At 40.7% G+C, this 22,034-nt stretch overlaps 1 protein-coding gene across 3 annotated transcripts in view; it reads right to left on the bottom strand.

Annotated features, from left to right (window-relative positions):
* Positions 1 to 21,826, bottom strand: part of adgrd2 (adhesion G protein-coupled receptor D2) — a 95,015-nt gene extending 73,189 nt beyond the window's left edge. Inside the window, exons 1-8 of one of the 3 annotated variants that reach the window (XM_038271040.1) lie at positions 21,708 to 21,820; positions 21,383 to 21,429; positions 21,135 to 21,192; positions 20,770 to 21,009; positions 20,060 to 20,689; positions 16,983 to 17,105; positions 12,195 to 12,289; positions 8,236 to 8,526 (exon numbers count right to left, since the gene is read on the bottom strand). In XM_038271040.1, the coding sequence (XP_038126968.1) occupies positions 8,236 to 8,526; positions 12,195 to 12,289; positions 16,983 to 17,105; positions 20,060 to 20,689; positions 20,770 to 21,009; positions 21,135 to 21,192; positions 21,383 to 21,427 (1,482 nt within the window). In that variant the 5' untranslated portion in view covers positions 21,428 to 21,429; positions 21,708 to 21,820. Of the gene's footprint in view, positions 1 to 8,235; positions 8,527 to 12,194; positions 12,290 to 16,982; positions 17,106 to 20,059; positions 20,690 to 20,769; positions 21,010 to 21,134; positions 21,193 to 21,382 lie in introns of all 3 variants that reach the window. The other 2 variants (XM_038271041.1, XM_038271039.1) reach the window with 2 other exon arrangements.
* Between the last annotated feature and the right edge of the window lie 208 nt (positions 21,827 to 22,034).

The following is a 22,034-nucleotide window of genomic DNA, read 5'->3' as shown; positions in this document are numbered from 1 at the left end:
GTTTTGTTTGCATTCAGGACCAGAAAGTTAAGAGTCATCAGTTTTTTTATGTCTTTAATACATGACAGATAAAGCTGAGTATCATCAGCATAATAGTGGAAAATCCCACTATATATATATATATATATATATATATATATATATATATATATATATATATATATATATATATATATATATATATATATATATATATATATATATATATATTATATCATATGTTATCATTAAAATAAAAAAAACTGAAATTGGTCAGACAGATTGTATTTAAACCAGTGTTATTATCAAAGGTCATTAGAATATCATTAGTGTTTTTTTTTTTTTTTTTTTTACCAGAGCTGTTTCAGTGCTATGTTTAGCACTAAAGCCAGACTGAAACTCTTCAAAAAGTCCAATATGGTGTAAGTCGTCACACACTTGTTTGGCAACTATTTTCTTAAGAATTTTAGATAAGAAAGGAAGATTGAATATAAGTCAATAATTGACCGAGTCAACTGCGTCAAAAGATGGTTTCTTAAGTAAAGGTTAAATTACAGTTACCGTAAAAGCCGAAGGTATACATCCCTGTGACAGAGATAGATTAATCACATCTAAAATGGAGGAGGAGATCAAAGGGGATGCTTCCTAAATTACCTGGAACTGGATCTAACGCATAAGTTCAACTAGATCAAAGCAGTCTAAATCTCGACTCAGATTCTATGGCTACCTCAGATGCTGCCTCACCTTCCACAGATAAACCAATCACAGTTAGAGGAGTTCCAATTATATTATTTTTTATAAAATCACTCTGATTTATAAAGAATCCCATAAAGTCATTACTGCTAAGTAAAGTGATTAAATAAATAATAATGTCAATGTTTTTATTAATGCAAAAAACAAATCAAGAAATCTAATCAAAATGTGAATTACAGATACGGTGAAATCACTCAAAAATCACTATTTTTGTAAATGACTTTTTAATGTGTTCTGTGGAAAAGAAGATAATAAAAGTCACCTTTCATGATATGCATGTGTTTATTCAAGGCCAGACTATTGTAGTTCTTACAGGAAGTGTTGGAAGCTGGAGAAGTACCTCTCTTCTCCAGCAGAGTCCGCCGTGGATCCTCCTGAGCAGAGCCCTCTGCACAGCTGCTGCTCGTTACCATCATCAGGAGGACCCTCTACTTAAGCTGTCTTCAGACCTTGCCTCAACGCCGCAGTGTTGAGCCAGTTGGTTAGCACCTAAGCCCAGAACCTCTGAGAACTTTGCTTGCTCTGAGATCCTGACAGGATCCTAATCTTGTCTCTGTCTTTCCAGGAAAACCTGATCTTCCTTCGTGAAGCTCTGGTAGAGCTTAACCCGCCGAGCCTGCCCTCAGAGCCAAACCTGAAGACTTCCCCTGGATTCTCTTGCAGCTCTGGACCAAGAGCTGGAAATCCAAAGTCAAGGTCAGCTACCTTTCTAGAAGCAAGACGCTGAAGCAGCTAACGGACTCAGCTAATCAGACTCTCTCCAGTTCCAACAACCTTCCTCTCCAAGATCCATTCAAGGACCCACAAGGTACACTCCAGAGACTATCAAAGGACAAACCGCTAAGAGCCCAGCTAACTAACTGTCTTCCTCACAGACTCCGGTGAACCCGTTTGCCCAGGACCAGAACCAGAACATACTATCATTGGATTGTATTCAATAAACTCTGTTAACTTTTCATCTGTTTCCTGTGTCGTGGTGTTCTGCATAATTGGGTCACATTCGTGTACCGATCATGACAGAACACTGCGGCCAAACACAGGACCTAGCAGAGCACCTCCGGAGGAGGCTTGAAGTACTAGAAGCTCAAGTCCATGGTCAAGCCAAGACCCTCCGTGAGTTGAATGCTTTTGTTGAACACCATAACCAGACTTTACAGTCTTTCGCCGGCTATTTTGGAAGCGCTAATGCCGTTCCGGCAGCGCAACCACTTCCGGGTCCAATTCCCCCTCAGAGGTCACCAGAAGTGACGTCATCAGAGTTCCGCCCAAGCCTTCCTGAGAAATTCTCCGGCAATATGAAGGATTGCAGAGGATTTTTATTTCTGTGCAGATTATTGTTTCAGAACTCTCCCAACAGTTTTTCGACGGACTTTAAGAAAGTAACCTTTATTCTCTCTCAACTAACAGGAAGAGCTTTGGAGTGGGCCCAGGCCAGATTTCCCTCAGATGAAAGTCTCAACTGCCGATACTCTGACTTCATTTCTGAGTTCTCCCAGGTTTTTAATCAAGAAACTGATCAAACAATTGACTCTCGTGCTCTTTTCAGTATTAAGCAGGGAAATTCATCTGTGGCTGATTTTTCGATCAACTTCCGGGTTAAGGCAGCAGCTTCCGGATGGAATCAAAGTGCTCTGAAGGGAGCTTATTTCATGGCCTTAAATGAGAATATTAAAGACGAACTGGCAACTCTCGACGAGCCAGCCTCCCTTGAGGATCTAATCAAACTAACAATTAGATTGGACAACAGAATTAGAGCCAGAAACAGCTCCAAGATAAGAGATTCTGGGTCTCACGCCCCTACATCTGCCTCAAATATCGTGACTGTTTCTTCTCCTCCCACAGAGCGACCAAAGGCCCAGTCCCTCCCTCTGCCTGTTCAGGCTTCACATTCAGGTGGTATGGAGGTCGAACCTATGCAGGTGGGACACACTCGGCTTACTCCTGAGGAGAGACAAAGACGTTTTTTGAGCAGACTTTGCATCTATTGTGGTGAAAGTGGACATTTCATTGCTTCCTGCCCGGCTAAATTAAAAGGCAGGGCCCGCCAGAGGATCTGAGGAGTCTGGCGGGCCAAACCAACTCTAAGAAATCTCCTCGATTGATGCTTCCTGCCACTTTGTTTTGTGATAATCAGAACCTCTCCTTTTCTGCCTTTATTGACTCAGGCTGTGAACGGAACCTCATAGACTCTAACCTTGTTCAACAGTTGATGATTGAAACTGTTCCCCTTTCTCAACCTCTCCGTGTCTCTGCCATTGATGGGAAAAGTCTCCACCAAGTTACTCATCAAACTCAACCCCTCGAGCTCCTCCTCTCAGGTAACCATCGTGAAACTATCACATTTTTTGTCATTCCTTCCGCATGTTCCCCGTTGGTGCTCGGATTCGAATGGCTGGAGAAACACAATCCACGCATTAATTGGACTGAACGTCACGTGGAAGCATGGTCTTCGTTATGTCATGAAACTTGTCTTCGGTCGGCAGCCCCCGTGGTGGGGCCTCCTAGAGGGGGGGGAGAGATGGACTCTCCTGACCTATCTTCAGTTCCCTTTGAGTACCATGACTTGGCCCCGGTCTTCAGTAAGGTCAGTGCTACGTCCCTTCCACCACATAGACCATATGACTGTGCAATTGAGTTGTTACCTGGAGCACCGTTACCCAGCAGCCGTTTATATAACATCTCCAAACCAGAACGAGAGACAATGGAGAGGTATATTAACGAGTCTTTAGCTGCTGGAATTATTCGCCCGTCCTCTTCTCCTTTGGGTGCTGGTTTCTTTTTTGTTGGCAAGAAGGATGGTTCATTAAGACCATGCATTGACTACAGAGGGTTGAACCAAATCACTATAAAGAATAAGTACCCTCTACCTCTCCTAGCCTCAGCTTTTGAACCGGTTCAGGGGGCAACAGTCTTCACCAAACTGGATCTGAGAAACGCATATCATCTCCTCAGAATCAGAGAAGGAGATGAATGGAAGACTGCTTTCAAGACACCATTAGGTCAGTTCGAGTACCTGGTGATGCCTTTTGGTTTAACAAACGCCCCCGCCTGCTTTCAAGCACTAGTGAATGATGTTCTCAGAGACTTTTTAAATGTGTTTGTCTTTGTCTATATAGACGACATACTCATTTATTCACGGAACTTAACTGATCACAAGAAACATGTCCGCCTGGTGTTACAGAGGCTACTGGAGAACAAGTTATTCGTCAAGGCAGAAAAATGTGAGTTCCACAAACCATCAGTGACCTTTTTGGGGTTTGTGCCCGAGGGCGGGCAGGTTAAGCCTGCTGAGGACAAGATAAAGGCGGTATTGGACTGGCCGATTCCTGAAACTCGAAAACAGCTTCAAAGGTTTTTGGGATTCGCCAATTTTTACCGTCGTTTCATTAGAAATTATAGCCAGACGGCTCAACCTCTGACCTCTTTAACTTCGGTTAAGAGGAATTTTCAATGGACTCCCGAAGCTCAGTCTGCTTTTGACAAACTGAAATCTTTGTTTTCCAGAGCACCGGTGTTAATTCAGCCTGACCCTTCCAAACAGTTCATCCTGGAGGTCGATGCTTCGGATTCTGGCGTTGGAGCCGTCCTTTCCCAGAGACTCGACTCAGATCAAAAGATTCATCCATGTGCTTTTTTCTCTCGCAGACTATCATCAGCAGAACAGAACTACGGCGTTGGAGATCGAGAACTATTAGCCATCAAATTGGCGTTGGAGGAGTGGAGACACTGGCTAGAGGGAGCTGAGCACCCGGTTCTAGTCTGGACTGATCACAAGAACCTTGCTAGCATCCAGTCTGCCAAACAGGCCAACCCTCGTCAATCCAGGTGGTCCATTTTCTTCTCCAGATATAATCTCGTTATCTCCTACAGACCCGGATCAAAGAATGTGAAACCAGACTCCATCTCGCGCCTATACTCCGTCGATCAACCCGAGACACCAGAGCCAGTCCTCCCGGCCTCTTGTACTGTGGGAGTCGTGAACTGGGAGATATCCGATCTCATTAACTCCGCCCTGGCCACGGAACCCGACCCAGGTAACGGTCCGGCTAACAGAACTTATGTTCCGTCTTCCGTCAGGTCCAGGCTCATTCAATGGATGCACACTGCCAAATTCTCGGCCCACCCTGGAGTCAGTAGAACTATCGCTCTCATCACCAGACGCTTCTGGTGGCCCACTCTCCACATGGACGTAAAGGAATATGTGCTGGCCTGCCCCATTTGTGCTAGAAACAAGGCCTCGCATCAGCCACCTTCTGGTCTGCTACAACCTCTTCCGATCCCTTCACGTCCATGGTCCCACATTGCCATAGATTTCGTCACTGGTCTCCCCGTCTCTCGAGGTATGTCCACAATACTCACCATCGTTGACCGTTTTTCCAAGTCCTGTCATTTAGTCCCTCTCAGGAAGCTCCCCTCGGCGTTCCAGACTGCTCAGCTTCTCGTGAAACACGTCTTCAGATTACATGGCATTCCCCAGGAAATCCTATCAGACCGTGGTCCTCAATTTATCTCTCAAGTTTGGAAAGCCTTCTGTTCAGCTCTGGGCTGTAAGTCTGCTTTAACTTCAGGTTATCATCCACAATCCAACGGTCAGACCGAGCGCATGAATCAGCACCTTGAATCCACCCTCCGCTGCCTAACGTCCAACAACCCCACCGACTGGAGCCAGTATCTTCCTTGGATCGAGTACGCCCATAACTCCCAGAGATCAGCATCCACCGGCCAGTCACCATTTCAGGTCAGTCATGGATACCAACCACCACTTTTCCCCGCAGATGAAAAGGAGATAGCAGTCAAGACCATCAACCAACACATCCGTCGCTGTCAAAGAATTTGGAAGGAAACCATCACCACCCTAAACAAATCATCAGAGACCACCAAACGTTTTGCCGACTCAAAGAGACGTCCCGCTCCCGAGTACGCCATCGGACAGGAGGTATGGCTGTCTACCCGAGACATTCCCTTGAGGGGAATGTCTCGGAAACTGTCTCCCAGATTCATCGGTCCATTTAAGATTTCCCAGGTTATCAGTCCCTCCGCAGTCCGTCTCCAGTTACCTCCGAGTCTACGCATCCACCCCACCTTTCATGTCTCTCAGGTCAAGCCCGTAGTCTCTAGCCCTCTGTGCCCGCCATCCGACTCCCCACCACCCGCCCTGGAAGTCGATGGCCACCCTGCGTTCACCGTCCGTCGCATCGTGGACTCCCGTCGGCGAGGTCGCGGCTGGCAGTACCTCGTCGACTGGGAGGGCTACGGACCTGAAGACCGTCAGTGGGTTCCCGGCTCTTACATCCTCGATCCTTCCCTGATCAAGGAGTACGAGCGTTCCTGCCCATCTACTTCCTCCGGACCGCCAAGGGGCGGTCGTTGAGGGGGGGGGGTACTGTTGGAAGCTGGAGAAGTACCTCTCTTCTCCAGCAGAGTCCGCCGTGGATCCTCCTGAGCAGAGCCCTCTGCACAGCTGCTGCTCGTTACCATCATCAGGAGGACCCTCTACTTAAGCTGTCTTCAGACCTTGCCTCAACGCCGCAGTGTTGAGCCAGTTGGTTAGCACCTAAGCCCAGAACCTCTGAGAACTTTGCTTGCTCTGAGATCCTGACAGGATCCTAATCTTGTCTCTGTCTTTCCAGGAAAACCTGATCTTCCTTCGTGAAGCTCTGGTAGAGCTTAACCCGCCGAGCCTGCCCTCAGAGCCAAACCTGAAGACTTCCCCTGGATTCTCTTGCAGCTCTGGACCAAGAGCTGGAAATCCAAAGTCAAGGTCAGCTACCTTTCTAGAAGCAAGACGCTGAAGCAGCTAACGGACTCAGCTAATCAGACTCTCTCCAGTTCCAACAACCTTCCTCTCCAAGATCCATTCAAGGACCCACAAGGTACACTCCAGAGACTATCAAAGGACAAACCGCTAAGAGCCCAGCTAACTAACTGTCTTCCTCACAGACTCCGGTGAACCCGTTTGCCCAGGACCAGAACCAGAACATACTATCATTGGATTGTATTCAATAAACTCTGTTAACTTTTCATCTGTTTCCTGTGTCGTGGTGTTCTGCATAATTGGGTCACATTCGTGTACCGATCATGACAGGAAGTCCACAAAATGCAGCCTTTAGCTGATACAAAATGCTGCACCTAGGGTTCTACTTAAGATTACAAAAAGTATTTGAAATTCTACTTCACAATTACAAAGCCCTAAAAGACAATTAAGCTCCATCATATGTGAGAGATCTGATTTTTCCTTATGTTTCTGACAGAGCACTCTGCTCCCAAACTGCAGGTTTAATAGTGATTCCTGGAATTTCTAAAAGAAGAGAAGGAGTTACATCTTTTAGTTGTGAGCCTCCTCTCCGGGGGAAACAACTTCCTGTTTAACTACATGACACAGATACCCAGTCCGCTTTTGGAAGAGACTTAAAACCTTTGCTCATCATAAAGCTTTTAGTTAGATTGGCTCAAGCTATCCTGAGTTATCTATAGGTTTGCTGCTAAAGGCTTAGACTGCTGGAGAATATAGGAGTCATCTTTCCTTTTTTTTTTCACATTCTGTTTTCATTCTCCAATTTTGTGGATGTATCTCATATTAAGGGGAGGTATCAGCTGGGCCAATTATACACTGTTTATTTTTCCTGTTTATGTTCTATTCATGGCAGTTGGTTCGGTTTTCACAGCAGATAACTGCACATGCATTTTTTCCTCCTTTTGACCCAAAGCATGTTTAGTTCATCTGCTAACTCGTTCTTTCCCAAACAAAGCCGGTTAAGGAAGTAGTTTACCATTACCTTTGTTGATATAGAACACTTATGGAATGGTGGGTTCATATCCATGCCTAGGGTCTTACTGCATGGAGTTTGCGCATTCTCCATGTGCATGTGTGGGTCTTTTCCAAGTATTCTAGCTTTATCCAACATTCAAGTCCTTTTATCTTATATAGATACATAGATACATAGATTCTCTTAAACAAACTTTATGTACTGTATTTATCTTCAAACTTTCAAACCTTTTTACAATTTTGGTCTTTTTCGTTTGTTTTTTTTGTTTTTTGCAGAGGTTATGATTTTAAAATTAGTGTGAGCTTATGAACATTGTCTTTGAGAAGAAATGCTTTTTTTTTAATAACCTGTACTTAATCTGAATTGTAATATGAATTATCTTTGCTCTATATGAATTGCAGTAAATTTCACAATTTTATTCAGAAAACCACAGTTTTTTTTTGCACACTCACAGATTAGCCTTCATGTCATCATTGCTTATACTATACATACACTATCTATACTTAGGCAGTTAAAAAAACTATAACAGTCCTTTAATAATAAAATATCTTGCTCTGTTATTTCATTTTCCTGCTCTATTAGTTGTTTTTAGGAGTTTAATGAAGAAATTTTAGACTTAAAATATCCTCAAAAGAAAGCTTTTTACATAGCTTTAGAAAATGTTAACATGTATCAATCAGCAGAACAACAACAATAGTAATAGTTAGGCAAACCTCCTTTACACATGGTGTACTACCTCTTTTATGGCCTGCCACTTGTCTGCATTCTCTTCACTGATGATGCTGTCAGCTACACTGATGAAGTGCTGACTGAGCTCCTGGACGTTGTCACAGCTGCTGTTTTCAGCACAGACGGTCGGCTCAGATGAGACGTCAGCAGTCAGCACCAGCAGTTGGATGAGCGTCAACATGTCCGCTGGCTGCAGTCCTTCCTGCTGGGTGTCTTCCAGGGCCTGAACAGAGATGTTCAGCAGCGTCGAAGCCTGTGCCAGGGTTTCCAGTCCAGATGGCTCCTGCACCGGCTGAGACTGAAACAGACATCCAAAGTTCCAAAAACTCATTTCAGGGAGATGCTTATCCCCCAACCCCCCGCCCCCCGGGGACAACAGACCCACACCGTGCCCCATACATAAACACTTAAGGCCAGCAACTTTTCAACAGCTGTTTTTTAACTAACAGTAATTTCTTAAACACATAACAGAACAGTGTTGGTCTGTTATTTTCAGTTTTCAATACTTTTAATCTTGTAGCCTTGAACATCGGTTGTGCTTTCTGTTTTTCATGGGACTTCAGCATACAGTGCACCTCGCCACGGTTCTAGACAGGGGCCAATGGGGGTCAGTGCCCCTGTAGATCATGTCCTGGACCCTGTTATGGCCCCTGTACTGAAGACATAATACTTAAAAGAGATTCTAATGATGATATGCACTGGATCAGACCTGGTTACTGATAGGTCCTTTGGATCTATTTAATTCTTTTTCTATACAAATTCAGTTTTACTAATTATTCACAACAAATAAAACAAATGCTCTAATTTTTACAGATGAATTTAACAGTTTCTCTTTAGTTCTAATTCAGATTTTAGAGAAAATGGTAGTTTTCACTTAAATTAAGTCAAAAAATAAGTAAAATTCCTAAATTATAAGAATGTAATTTTTATTGAACCTAATTGAAAAGAAATTTCACTTCATGCAGCCCTCTTAATATATTTGAATCCCTTGCCCTGTTTTTTATTTCATGCTTTCCTGAGCCCCCATGAAAACACGCTGCCCCCCTCCTGGCCCCCTGGTTCGTGGAGTCTAGATCCGCCACTGTTCCTCACCTTCACTAGACGTGGATGTACTTTAGTATATTCTGCTGTAAAATTAGTCCTATATTTTCGTTTTTTACTCGAGGATTTAACCTCTGCCGTTTCCCAGGATGCACAGCTTTGAGTGGTAACTAGGTGACTGCCAGAGAGTAACCCAGAAAAACTTATCGGACTGATCCAATCAGCTCTCTGACAACCAGTCGCCTGGAACGGTCGTTGAACAGAGCATCGCTTTGGACAGATACGCTGCACAGGTTTCACCAGCAACCTCCTCCTCACACCCCGCGCTCTTGTTGTTCCTGAGCAATCAAAGTTGTTCTAATCGACAAATGATGCATGAGTTATTGTACTGCCTGTACGCTCTAACTTGCATTAAAAAACACCACCTCGCAGCGTCTAAAATCCGGGACATCCGGGCATCCATGTACAACTATCTGTTTTAGGGAGACTCCCGGAACTTTCGGGAGACTTGGGATGTCTGCTAAAAGAAAAAAAAAATCTTTGATTTAATTGAACAATAATTTTCAATTAATCCATAATTGTTCGAATATCGTTTTACAGAATAATATCTAATAGAAAATGATTTTTATCTAAATTCTATAAAGCTGTTCTAAACAACTGACTAAATAATTTTGGCTTAAAGAACGTGTTTGAATGAAATACATTAAGGTAATATGCCAAAGGAAAACATATCCTTTTAATGTCTATTGTTTTCAATCGATCAAATGCTGTTTTATGTGACAGATAGTTACCAGTGCTTTTTTCCTATTTAAAATGTTACATGACACAGCCATGGTTTCTAGATATATCAGCTGTGTGCTGCCATGAACACCTTTGTTTATAGATGTTCGAGATCAGCCTGTTTTTCAGTGTAGTCCAGTTTCTCTGAGTGTGACTGGTCGTATGTGCTCTCTTCACCTTCTGATATGGGACCTGGCTTGGAGCTCATCTGCCTGGCTGTGTGTTTCCTGGAAGGGGCCGCCTTTTAGTTGCTGTTAAAAGGGAGTTTATCCTCTCCACTGTCGCTACAAGCATGCTTGGTGTGAGGGATTGCCTTCGAGTCAATAAGTCAATGCAATCAACGGGTTTTCCTGGTGAACTGTAAAGTGCCTTAAGATAACATGTGTTGTGAATTGGAGCTATATAAATAAACTGAATTGAATATATACAATCCTAATTTAATTAGGATAAGTCATTTCAAACAGAATTGCCATAACATAATGATCCCTTTAGGTTTTACACTTTTAAATACTTTGGTGTTTCAATTATAACTTAAATGCACCTCATATGCTCCCCTGTATTCCTATTTAAAAGGCAGTCAGAAGAAAGCAAGGACTGTAGATATTGGAACATTCCAAAGAGTATGAAGTAATAAACACAGCTGTATTTTGGACTATTTATAAGAAGAAGTTTTTTAAAAATATTTTTCTGTAATGCCAACAGAATGACACCAACATAGGCACCACTATTCCTCATTTAAGACTTCAATCTGGAAGACTCTTATCGGCTTTTACTGAACCACCCCCACATCCATCGTTAAGCTCCAGCCAATCAACTTGGGGCCACATCTTCTCTGAAGTTAATCATCTTTGAAGATCCCCTTCATTTGAACTCCTGGACTAGTTTCTGTATCCTGCACGCAAGCAAATTTTCACCCACCTCCTCTCTCATTCTCAGTCCCATGCACCCTCTGGCTTATTCCACCACCAGTGTCCGGGGGGCGACTATTCTAATCTTTTTCTAGGTTGCTCATTCAAGCGGATGTTGATTCACAGCATCGAAGTCTTCTGCTGGGGTCCCGGGTGCCAAAGAACTTATTTCATTTATCTGCTTTCGTCTCCTTGAACCCCAGTCGGCCTCGGCAGATGGCCGCTCACTCTGAGCCTGGTTCTGCTGGAGGTTTCTTCCTTTTATAAGGGAGTTTTCCTCTCCACTGTTGCTACATGCATGCTCAGTGCGAGGGATTGCAGAGAGTTACCAAAACCTTGCAATCAGCTAGTCTTTCTTTCTCTGTGTGGGTCTCTCCAGATTGAAAAGTTTCAACATTTAACTTCTCCATTATTTGAGAAATATTTCTGTGCAGTAAAAACTTTTATTGATAATGTTAATGTTGCTAAAAATCACTTTTAAGTTGCATTGGATTGGGAAGCCAATGTACTACAACTTGGACAATATTCAATGACAAAATTTTGCTTATCAGTTTAATTCTGTTTAGAAATGTTTCTAATTGCCCCTAATGTCTAATATATTTCAGGAGCTATGTTTTTACATAAGGATTTAGTAATTAGTTTGTAAATGTGTTTTTTTTTTCTGCATATAACCTCTTTTTTTGTTCATTCCATATTGGTATTTTTTAGTTAAGGTGTAGTTAGATTTATGTATTGTGTTTTAGGAAAGAAAAAGAAACTAAAATTGAACAAGTGGAACTAAAAACTGTCCATATCTAGCATTTTCCCTATTTTTGCAAAAAGAAAAAAAATATTTTTTTCACTTTTTGTAAATACTTTTTTTGTTAGCTGGCTGTAATTTGAAAAAGTAATTTGTCGTTTTTCAGTTGGAGGTTTTAGAACACAATAAAAGTTTCAGACTTAAAGTAGGTGACAACACAATTTCTTCTACATTTTCTGTTGCACTATTTGCAAAACACATTATGTGTCTTTTATTTCCAGCTGAGATTTTCATTGTGTTTTAATTCTAAGTAAATTTCTATGTATTTTGTTATGTTGGTAATCGCAGTTTTTTTTAAATAGCTGCAGTACCTTGCATTGTTTAGACTAGTTACATTAAACTGATCCATTGTTTTAACAAACAAGGAAGTATGAACTCTAGCTGTAGGATGTCTAAAGCTTGATACCAGCCATTCTGAATATGATAGGTGTGGTCTACCTGGCTTTTATTGGAAAGCTTCTTTAGTTGGTTCATGAAGGCTGAGGGCTGGCTGCTCTGAGACATACTGATCTGCTCCATCTTGTGGTGCCGCTCTGTAGGAGAGAGAACAGAACACGTTTTAATTATCAACTTTAATGGCTTTGATTCTGCTTTCAGGAGAACATGCAATTTAGACATAAATCTAAAGATAAAACATATTGTAGATAATAATGTTCCCCTGCAATATAAGGAGTTAGCCTATCTAACTTTAGTAAGTCAAAATCCATAAAAAAAAATGCAAAATAATGAATACCTGCAAGGTTTGTAGTTTGAATGTCTTTTCTTTTATAAAATAAAGATAAAACACTTTTAGCTACATGTAAAAATCAGCATGGCATAATATATTAAACAGAAGATAACATAAATGAATGCTCTGCTGGTCACTGTTTCCCAGGTCCTATTGGAAATAGAGAAATGTACAGGAATCAAACAAAAGAAAACACTTTAAAGTTCAATCTAAAAAAACATAGAAACAAGTCTAAGAACAGATCGACCAAGATGTTACCTTTTTACCAAAGATATTAAACTTTAGTCTGAAACATGTCACACTTTGAAGGGATTACTTCAAAGTTTGTTTTATACAGGATTACTTATAGCTATGCAGCTGTAGAATCCATGACCAGACAGCTGAGGTTTCCAAGCAATGAAACTAGTTGCATTTTTTCTACAGATTATTTTTAGGCTCTAGTGGTCTTTTTTTTAAAGAGAGCAAACAGGAAATGGAACAGAGGGGGAAGACATGCAGCAAGGTTCACCAGACAGGGACTTGAACCAGTGACGGTGCATTGAGGATTAGAGCCTCTGGACATGGGTCACGCTCTTAATGCCTGCACCACCACTGCACCCAAGACTGGCTTCATTTAATCTCTCAAACTGATTTCTTTCATTCACACTGAAGAAGCATGGAGAGGTGCAAATCGTTGGTGGGTAGACAAGCAGATGAAATGGAACAGCTGTATAAGCAGTATGTGCTCAAAAGAGCCAGTAGCAAAGCACCGAGGTGGAAAAAAAAGCTCATAGGCAGGAAACTTGGAGCAGGTTCCCAATTATTCAGACAAATTGAAAAGAAGGACTGAAGCAGGATGAGAAACAGCATAGGCTTTCTTGCAAAGTGAGGACATGCAAAAGATAAGAATGATACAAAGCAGGAAAAAGAAAAAAAAAGTTCTTAAGCCAGATAACCGTTCCAGTAGAACCATAAGTGATGCTTTCTCTCTGACTTTTGCTCCTTTTTGATCTCTCATCATAAGTGTATAATGAGAAGGACTTAGAGAACAGCAGCCTGCCTGTCACACCCTGATGGAAGGGAGGGCGACAGAAACACAGAGGAAACCTGCACTCAAATTTTTGGGTATGACAGTCAACAATTTCCTATGACCAGTTAAAACAGTCATCTTGTTCAGTGGCAATTTCATCAATGGCATTTAAAACATCACTGCAAAAGTCACGACTGCCCTGGTGCGAGCTGACAGAAGCGAGGCTGCCATTAAATCGGTTCATACCATAGATAGCTGAGGGGGGATCCTAAAGGACAGAGAAGTGGTTAGAAAACTGCATCTCCGATTCTATGGAAGAGGAGCTCTTTGTTTTGGGCCAACAGGAGAACAGGCAGCAATTAAAGGCTGAGGTTTGGCACCCTACATTACAAGGAGGTTATAGGGGACTACTGTAGGTCCAGGAAGAATGAACATGCTTCTCTCTGAATACATGTGGAGGTGGTGGAGCATGTGGACAGCATGAGGTTCCTGTGCATTCACTCCTGAGTGCCCAATGTCAATTTTTTTCAAAAACCTTAAATAGACAGAACTTTCTTCAGCTACTCGCAAACCTTTATGGGGCCACGATCGAAAGCATTTTTTATTTGCCTGAGAGTGATGTGGTAGCTGCACAGCGCAGAAGAGGACAGGCAGCCTAGGGTACAGTACCGAGGATTGTTAAAATGCTCCCTACCAGATGTGGACTCAGATTATGTTGCGCAAGTCCATCAAGTTCACTCAGATCCACAGATCCAACCTACCGAGGCAATGCATTTGTCCCATTTCCATAAAGAAAATGATACGTGAGCATTCCATCCAAAACAAAATAAGGCAAAAGATCCTTCTCTATCCTAGTGGGGAGTTTCCATTGATTGTCATTAATTTGTAGGCAATTTCTACAGTCTAATCCTTGCCCTAAACTTAACCATAACACGTACATACCTAATCCCAACCAAAACTATATTCACATCTTAATCTCAAACCTAACACCTAGGTCTTTAACAGTAATCTCTACCAAGGGACCTGGTGTAGGTCCCCACAATGACGGCTGGTCTCCACAATGCAGGGTTTTTACAGACATTTTGTCCCTACCATGTAGGGACTACACACAAACACATAAACCCACATGTTGTGTCAGACCATGCTTGGTACCAAGCACCATTGCCTTCCATTCATTTGCGATTCATTTTCATGGCCTAACCCTAAGCCTAACGCTATACAGTACCTAAGCCTAACCTACATTGAACAAAATTCACAACTAATTCTTAAACCTGACCACCACCCCAAGAAGAGAACTGCAGCAACAAGGTCACACAAACACCCCAGCTGACACCAAAAAGACTCATGACCCATTTCATACAGACTGCTTAGCAAGCTAAATTTAATGCAAATAACTACATAATATAATTCTCTACAGTAAATATAATGTAGTATATACTGTATATATGTAGTGTATAATGTATGTATGTATGTATAAAGGGTATTAAATAAATTACTTTGTGTGTTCTTTTTTTTAAAAGGATGTTTTTATTTAAGGGTGTTTATTTTTCATTGTAGTGAAATATAATCAAGTGTTTTTTAAATTTGTGCCACATATATGTATGTTTTAAACCAGTGTCTCAGCAAAATTTCATTATGGTATACATACATATTAACGATAAAAACACTTGATTTTTGTCAATCCTCTGTGTACCACCAGCTGATAAAAAGTGTGTGTGCTTGTTACCTCACATAGGCCAATAGAAAAGCATGTTAGGTTAGCTGGTCACATTGGTTTGCTTTCAAGTGTACTGGTTCATCATCCTGAACAGATTTTGGATTGCACGATAGATGGATAGGTCATGTATATATTATCTTCATTTATCTAAATGTACACTTTGGGAATAGTTATAAAGGGAATGTTTCATCCTGAACAAATATGGATGTGTGAATGATAAAAAGGTGTTTGGACTTTCCTTTAACTAAATATGTTTTTTTCTTATTCAACAGTATAACATTATAATTCTATAATTTCAAAAGACTCCAAGCTTTTTTCTGAACATTTCTGTGTTTATTTAGAGATGTGGACAAAATTGGCTGTACCAACTGTTTATCGAAGAAAACTCCCACAGAGGATTAGAAAAATAACTAGAATCTGACAAAAGTAATAATAAATAAAACTTTATGAAAATGAACATCTGAAATTCAGTGATTCAACCATGCTTCAAAATAACGATTTAAAAAAAAAATGAGCTCACAAAGCAGGCCTTAACAAGACTAAAAATAATGTGACCAAAGGTACATATGACATTAAGTTGTGTCCACTAATTAGCATCACATGTGTTTACAATCCTCTAATCAGTCAATTTGCATGTATAAGGACTACAGTTAGTCACTGTGCTACTTTGTGACATGGTGTGTACCACACTCAACATGGACAGGAGAAAGCGAAGACTTGAGTTGTCTCAAGAAATAAGAAGGAAAAAGGGCTACAAGACCATCTATGAGCTGTTTGAAGCTCCTGTGACTTCATTTGCACATATTATTCCGAGATTTGAGATCAATGCTATTGAGCCAAACTCCCTGGATGTGGTAGCAGGAGAAAACTTGATTACAAAGAAAAGAGACACAGGAAAGATTTTAACAAAAGAGCTGAGAAAAACCCAACTGTGTTTGGGTCCTGGAGGTTCAGAATTCAACTCCCACACACTGCCCCTCTGGGTCCCTGATTAAAACCCTTAACCCCACCCTGCCCCCCTGATGCCGCCCCACAAGGGGATGGGTTGAATGAAGTGCTGAATTTCTCTAGTGTTATATAAATAAAGTTCAGTTATAGATCACAGTATCCCTCACTGAACTAAAGTTAAATTTAATGGGAGATGACTAAGGAAGATAATCATTGTTGAAAACAAATCACAAAAAAGCAGACTGTAATTTTGCCAAATTACCCGAGGATAACCTATGAAACTTCTGGAAGAAGGTCCTATGAACTGATGAGACTGGAATATTCTTAAGCTGGCTTCTATAATCTATATCCTATTGAACATTTAAAGAAGGAGCTGATACATGCCATCTAGAGAGGCGCCTTTCAGACCCGAGACAACCAGAGATGTTTGCTCATGAGGAGTGTGCAAAAATACCTGCTGAGAGGAGCAGATGTCTCATTCACAGTTACAGGCATCATCTGATTGCAGTGATTGACTGAAAAGGTTGTGCAAAACAACACTGAATTAAGGATAGCATAATTTTTGTCCAGGCCTGTTTTGTGATTTTATTTTATAAAATTCTGTTAAATTGTGGTTGAAGAGTAATGTCTGACTTTCAATTTTTATTTTCATAGAATTTTATTTTTGAGTCAGAATGAGTTATTTCTGTCACTGGGGTTTTTTCTGTCATTAAATGATGGGTACCACATTTTTTTCCATGTGGATGTGCGTGGTTTGCTCTGAACAGTTCTATGCAAGCTGACAAACCATGGATTATCCTGACAAAATGTAGAAAAACAGCCCACCTCTGCTGCTCCTGCAGATGAAAGGTAGAAAATCCGAGCAGTCTGTCCAGTCCAAGGAAGGAAGCTGATCTGACCATCCTTGAAATGTCCTGCAGCCCTGTAGCTCCATCTGCTGGTGTAGTGCTGTTCACACATTTAAACGTTATCAAAATACACCCATACATAGAACAAAAAAGGAAAAAGAAACTAAAAGAAAAACATTAAAGACATGCTTACAAAACAATAAGGTTGAACAACTATTCATTTTGCCAAAGAAGGTATTTCTCTTTCAGTATAATTCAATTTCACATTGGGTGGGGTGGTTAACTAAGACATAGTAGTAATTCTTAAAAAAACAGACTAAAGTAGTACCTTATGATGTCATCTACATGGCTAAGATGCAAAGTGCTTTGAAAAAGCATGTAGCTTCTGTTTTTTTTTTCTTTAACACATCTTCTTCTTCAACATCACTTCTTTATATTAATAATTTGTGTTATGTTAAACCAATGTTTTTGCTGATGAAACCTATTTTTATGGTTCTGGTACTGACATAAAGACATTAATTAATAACGTTAAAAACAACATTTGATCAACTGGATGATTTGATACATTCAAACTATAGTTTGCAGTAAATAAATTATATTAAAATTGAATTAAACCAAAATAATGTATTTTGGAAATAGACCAAATAATACAGATAGAATTCAATACCTCGAACCTGCTCAAACATTTGAAGTCGAAACATGTGAATGTACACACAGAGTTTGAGACTGCCAAGAGAAACTGGAGAAGACCTCAACAACAAACCCTGGTCAGTTCACTTTGTGGGAAAGAGCAGTGGGACAAGAAGTGCGAAGCAGCAAGACAGATGTCTGAGGAAATACCTGAGATGACTGTTCTCTGTAACCTCTCCTTCATTGAAAGCGTGGGCTTCCAGCTTTTAATGGCTCATGCTGTACTTAAATATAAGGTCCCAAGTCGCACATACATCACAGGGACGACCATCCCTACACTAAAAAATAAAGTAAAGGAGCATGATTTAGGAAAGCTAGGGGAAGCAGGCCCATAAGTTTTTCAACTGACCTCTGGAGCAGCCAAATCTCCCCACTGTCCCTGCTTAGCTTGACAGCCCTCTGCATAGACTTGGAAACATTCAGACCGGAAAGCTTCATTCTTCACGCAAATGAATTTAAGTTTATTCAAATATTAATGTCATTTTACTTTCTAACTGTTGCACTAGTAGTTAATGAAAGTTCAGGAAAGTTGCACTATTCTGGCATTTGAGAGCCAAAACTCAGGGTTTAAAAGAGATTATTCAATTATTAATGTAATTTTAGTCTTAGTATTGCGCTACTATTATACATGTTATAATTTCACAAATGTTGCTCTATTTTGGCCTTTGAGAGCCAGAAGTTTATTTAACTATTGTCACCCATTCCAGGTAGGCAATAAAAAGTTCTACTGGATTCTATTTGTATTAGTCTTTTTCCTGCTTCACAAAGGTAGGCAGCAGTTTGACAAAGCCATGATGGTAATTATTTTACATCCAAGTAGTATGCAGTTCTTCATATATATATATATATATATATACACACACATCAATTTCAAACAGATGGTATCGGTATGGTATCGGTATCGGCCAATACCGCACAGCCATGTATCGGGTATCGGTATCTGGGCCTGTATCTGGCATTGGAGCAACAATAGATACAATTGACCCTTTGGATTAAATCAATATTCTACTTGGAAATGAAATTACATTTTTAGGAGGAGTTATGGACAGTTAAATGATTTGGAAATCTGCTACGTATATACAAAATAAAGTGTCATAAAGCATTGCTATCCTCAAGAGAGCGATAGATGTTTTAGACAACACAGGCCTCAATAAATCATATTGTTCTCTTGTTTTAATATAACTTGCATATTGTGTTGAGGTTTAGCAAAACAATATAATATAATATAATATAACATAAAACAAGCCTACAGTCATTAGCTACACTACAAAAAAGAGCATTTAGATTTTTACCATTTATGTTCAAAGCAAAAATAACATTATTACCTAAGAGTTCAAAACCTTTTCATTCAAAGGGATGGAATGAATAACTTGCTATATAAATGGAAGCGGAAGGTCAACTGAAGAAACTCATTGTTTTTCATACATCCACCTGCGAAGCAGCCAATCAGCTTTGAACCATACAGCCACGAAAGCCAATCAGCATCCAAAGCTCATCTTAAAAGGCCTCTGATACGCACCAGTCTGCTCCAACGCCTGCATGCATTCTTCATTCAGATGACACTGTTTCAACCCACCTCCATCCCTTTCTCCACTATTGTAGCTAAAGCTTAATCAGAGTGTCAGTCATCCTGGACTCTAACTGTGTTCCCTGTCTCATCTTAACCGGTCCAGCAAAACACCGCCATGTTGAGCCTGGTTCTGCCAGAGGTTTCTTTCCACTGTCGCTTCATGCTTGTTCATCATGGACAGGTTCTCTCAACCTGTGTTATCCAACTGTGTTATCCATCCTCCAGCTCCCTGAGTGAAGCTCTAGTATCAGCTCACACTATCCACTGGATCTCCCCATAAAGCTCAGCATAACGTCTCGCTAACCAGCAGTCTACAGACTAACCAGCTTAATCTATCTTCACGCCAGCATTAGTTTCAGGCCTGGGGGGGTCGGGGGGGGGGGGGGGGGCGGTCGGGGGGGGGGGACAGTCCTATTCTTTGCTGCTGTTCATGCATATCTACCGAGGTCTGAGCGCCAAAGCCAAAATAATTTTATCAATAAATTTATCCCAATTGTCTTTTCTCTTTGTGGGAGTTTTTCAGATTGAAATATTTGACAGCAAATTCATCAACAAAATATCAGATATTAGATATAAATTATTTTTTACCTCTTGATCTAATCAAAGTCAAACTTCAAATGTATTCATTAATGAGTTTTGTGTTAACTGAGCAGACATCAAGTAAAACTGAACTTTTGTGCTGCCATTTAGGTTATTATTTAATAGGTATAAAACATGTTTTTTATAGGAATGGGGAATGAAAAGCTCTTATTTATTCTGAACTTATAGTTTTAGGAATTAGACTGTTATCTTACCTGGACAGAATATAGTGGCTTGTACCTCTTTCACAACATCATGGTTGTGTATAAGACTGAGGTTCCAACTGAAAAACTTTTCCTTTATCATGGTTGAACATAAATTTAAGGCCCGAACATGTCTTGATTCCAAAGAAATGTTCCAAACATTCAGGTCAGTGATATTCCCAAAAAAGGGCTCAGTAAAATTGCCTCCAAAAGAATCTTGGTCTTGGCCCAAAATAAATATACCATCACCGTGAATGTCTCGGTCCATATCTGTACCATAGCCCATGTCTCTCTTTTCACCATCCACATAGATAGCCCAGGAATTGCTGATCCGGCTCCAAGTTGCACAGATGTGATGCCATGCTCCGTCGTTTGCAAAAGATGCCTTATATGGAAAATGCTTTCCATGGATTATGAGTGCCAGGTGGATATGACCCTTCATGTCAACTTGGCCTCGTAGCTGAAATTCATTGTTCAGAACAGGTGCAGCATAGGAGAAGACAGTGGATGCATCACTCCACTCTGTGTACCACTGAACCCGAACACATACACTGACAGAGGACAGTGCGGGAAAGGACACGTTAACACGAGCAAAGCCTTCATGGGACTCCTTTGGGAAATTAAGAGCCGAGAACTCCATATCTATACCAAAAGAGAGAAGAAAATTGTTTCAGTTGAAGAAAAATGTTGATTATAGTTGGGAAATGTATAACTTCACTTACACTGCCTTGAGAGAGCTAATGCCTCGGAGGCTCCTCTGTTATAATCTTTGACCCAGACTGGAGAATGAAGTCCGGTCTGCTGAAGAAACTCTAAAGTTTCTTTATTTTCCTTTAGCTCTTTCAGGGTGATAAGAGAGCTGAACTGACCTCTGCAGAAACTCTCAGCTCTGGAAAAGGGCAGCGAGTCATTAAACAACTTCAGCACCCATTGTGAGGTTTGATATAGAAGCTTGTCTTGCTCTGGGAAGCACAAAAATAAGCACATTACAGATTAAATGATTGAAAGTGCTTAAGTCTGTGGATACATTTTTTTAAAGTCTTGAATATGTCAAATTGAAGAATAAATGAATCATCTGTTCTCTCACCATAGGGGTTCTTTATTGTCTCTGGCCCACCATGTGTTGGCTCACCATCACATACTGCCTACAGCAAAGGATTTCCAGTTCACTTATACCATTCTTAGGAAGAATTATATATCTATTGTGTTAACACTCATTATTTTAAATATATTAAACATGATTGTTTATAATGCATTTTAAATTATAAATTTAGTATGATTGTTCTTATCATGGCATATGACACACAATGCAATGTATAATGTAAATATTCTTACCTTCATCAAGACAAATAAGAGTCCTGTAAGCAAGGCTCCGGTCATTTCTACGCAGAAGATATGATCAGTTGGTTAACAGTTGCTTCAAAAACATTGCTGTGTAAAATCCAACATTGGTAATTGTTACAAGCAAAATCTTCACAAGCACAGCCAGCTGTGATTGACAATGGCTCTGTTCAACCACTGACTATTAAAAATTGTAAAAAATATTGCTAGTTTCTTCTTTACACCAAAAATACACCATGATTTCCTGTCACTCAGGAAAGAAGTGCCAAATACATGGAATAGCGGAAAATAAATGCAGCTTAGGCTCCTCATGCACTACCTCTGAGTCAATATCAACCATTTCCTGTAGTGTCTACAATCTCCTCATAGGGAAAGAACCAGTGCTCCCTGTGCATCTACCCACGGCGCTATCTGCCACCCCTTCTCCTTTCAGCTTCAACACTCCTCCTTCCTTTCCTCCCTCACGCGCAGCCACCCTGGAGTAATCTGCCTTTGTCATGCAAAAAGGGTCATTTTTTAAAAGATCTGCCATTGCGCAAGCAGTGTTGAGGACTTGGCAAAAAGAACAAACAGACAGCAGCAGGAAGCTAAGGGGAATCATCCACTTCTCCCTTTTCTATGCTTTCACCCAGGCATTCTCAAGTTA

The sequence above is a fragment of the Cyprinodon tularosa genome, unplaced genomic scaffold (genome assembly GCF_016077235.1).
Source record: "Cyprinodon tularosa strain WSP-4 unplaced genomic scaffold, ASM1607723v1 ctg789, whole genome shotgun sequence".
In the NCBI taxonomy this organism is placed as follows: Eukaryota; Metazoa; Chordata; class Actinopteri; order Cyprinodontiformes; family Cyprinodontidae; genus Cyprinodon; species Cyprinodon tularosa.
Note: the sequence above shows the minus strand (reverse complement) of the source record. Positions and strands in the feature narration are given on the sequence as shown.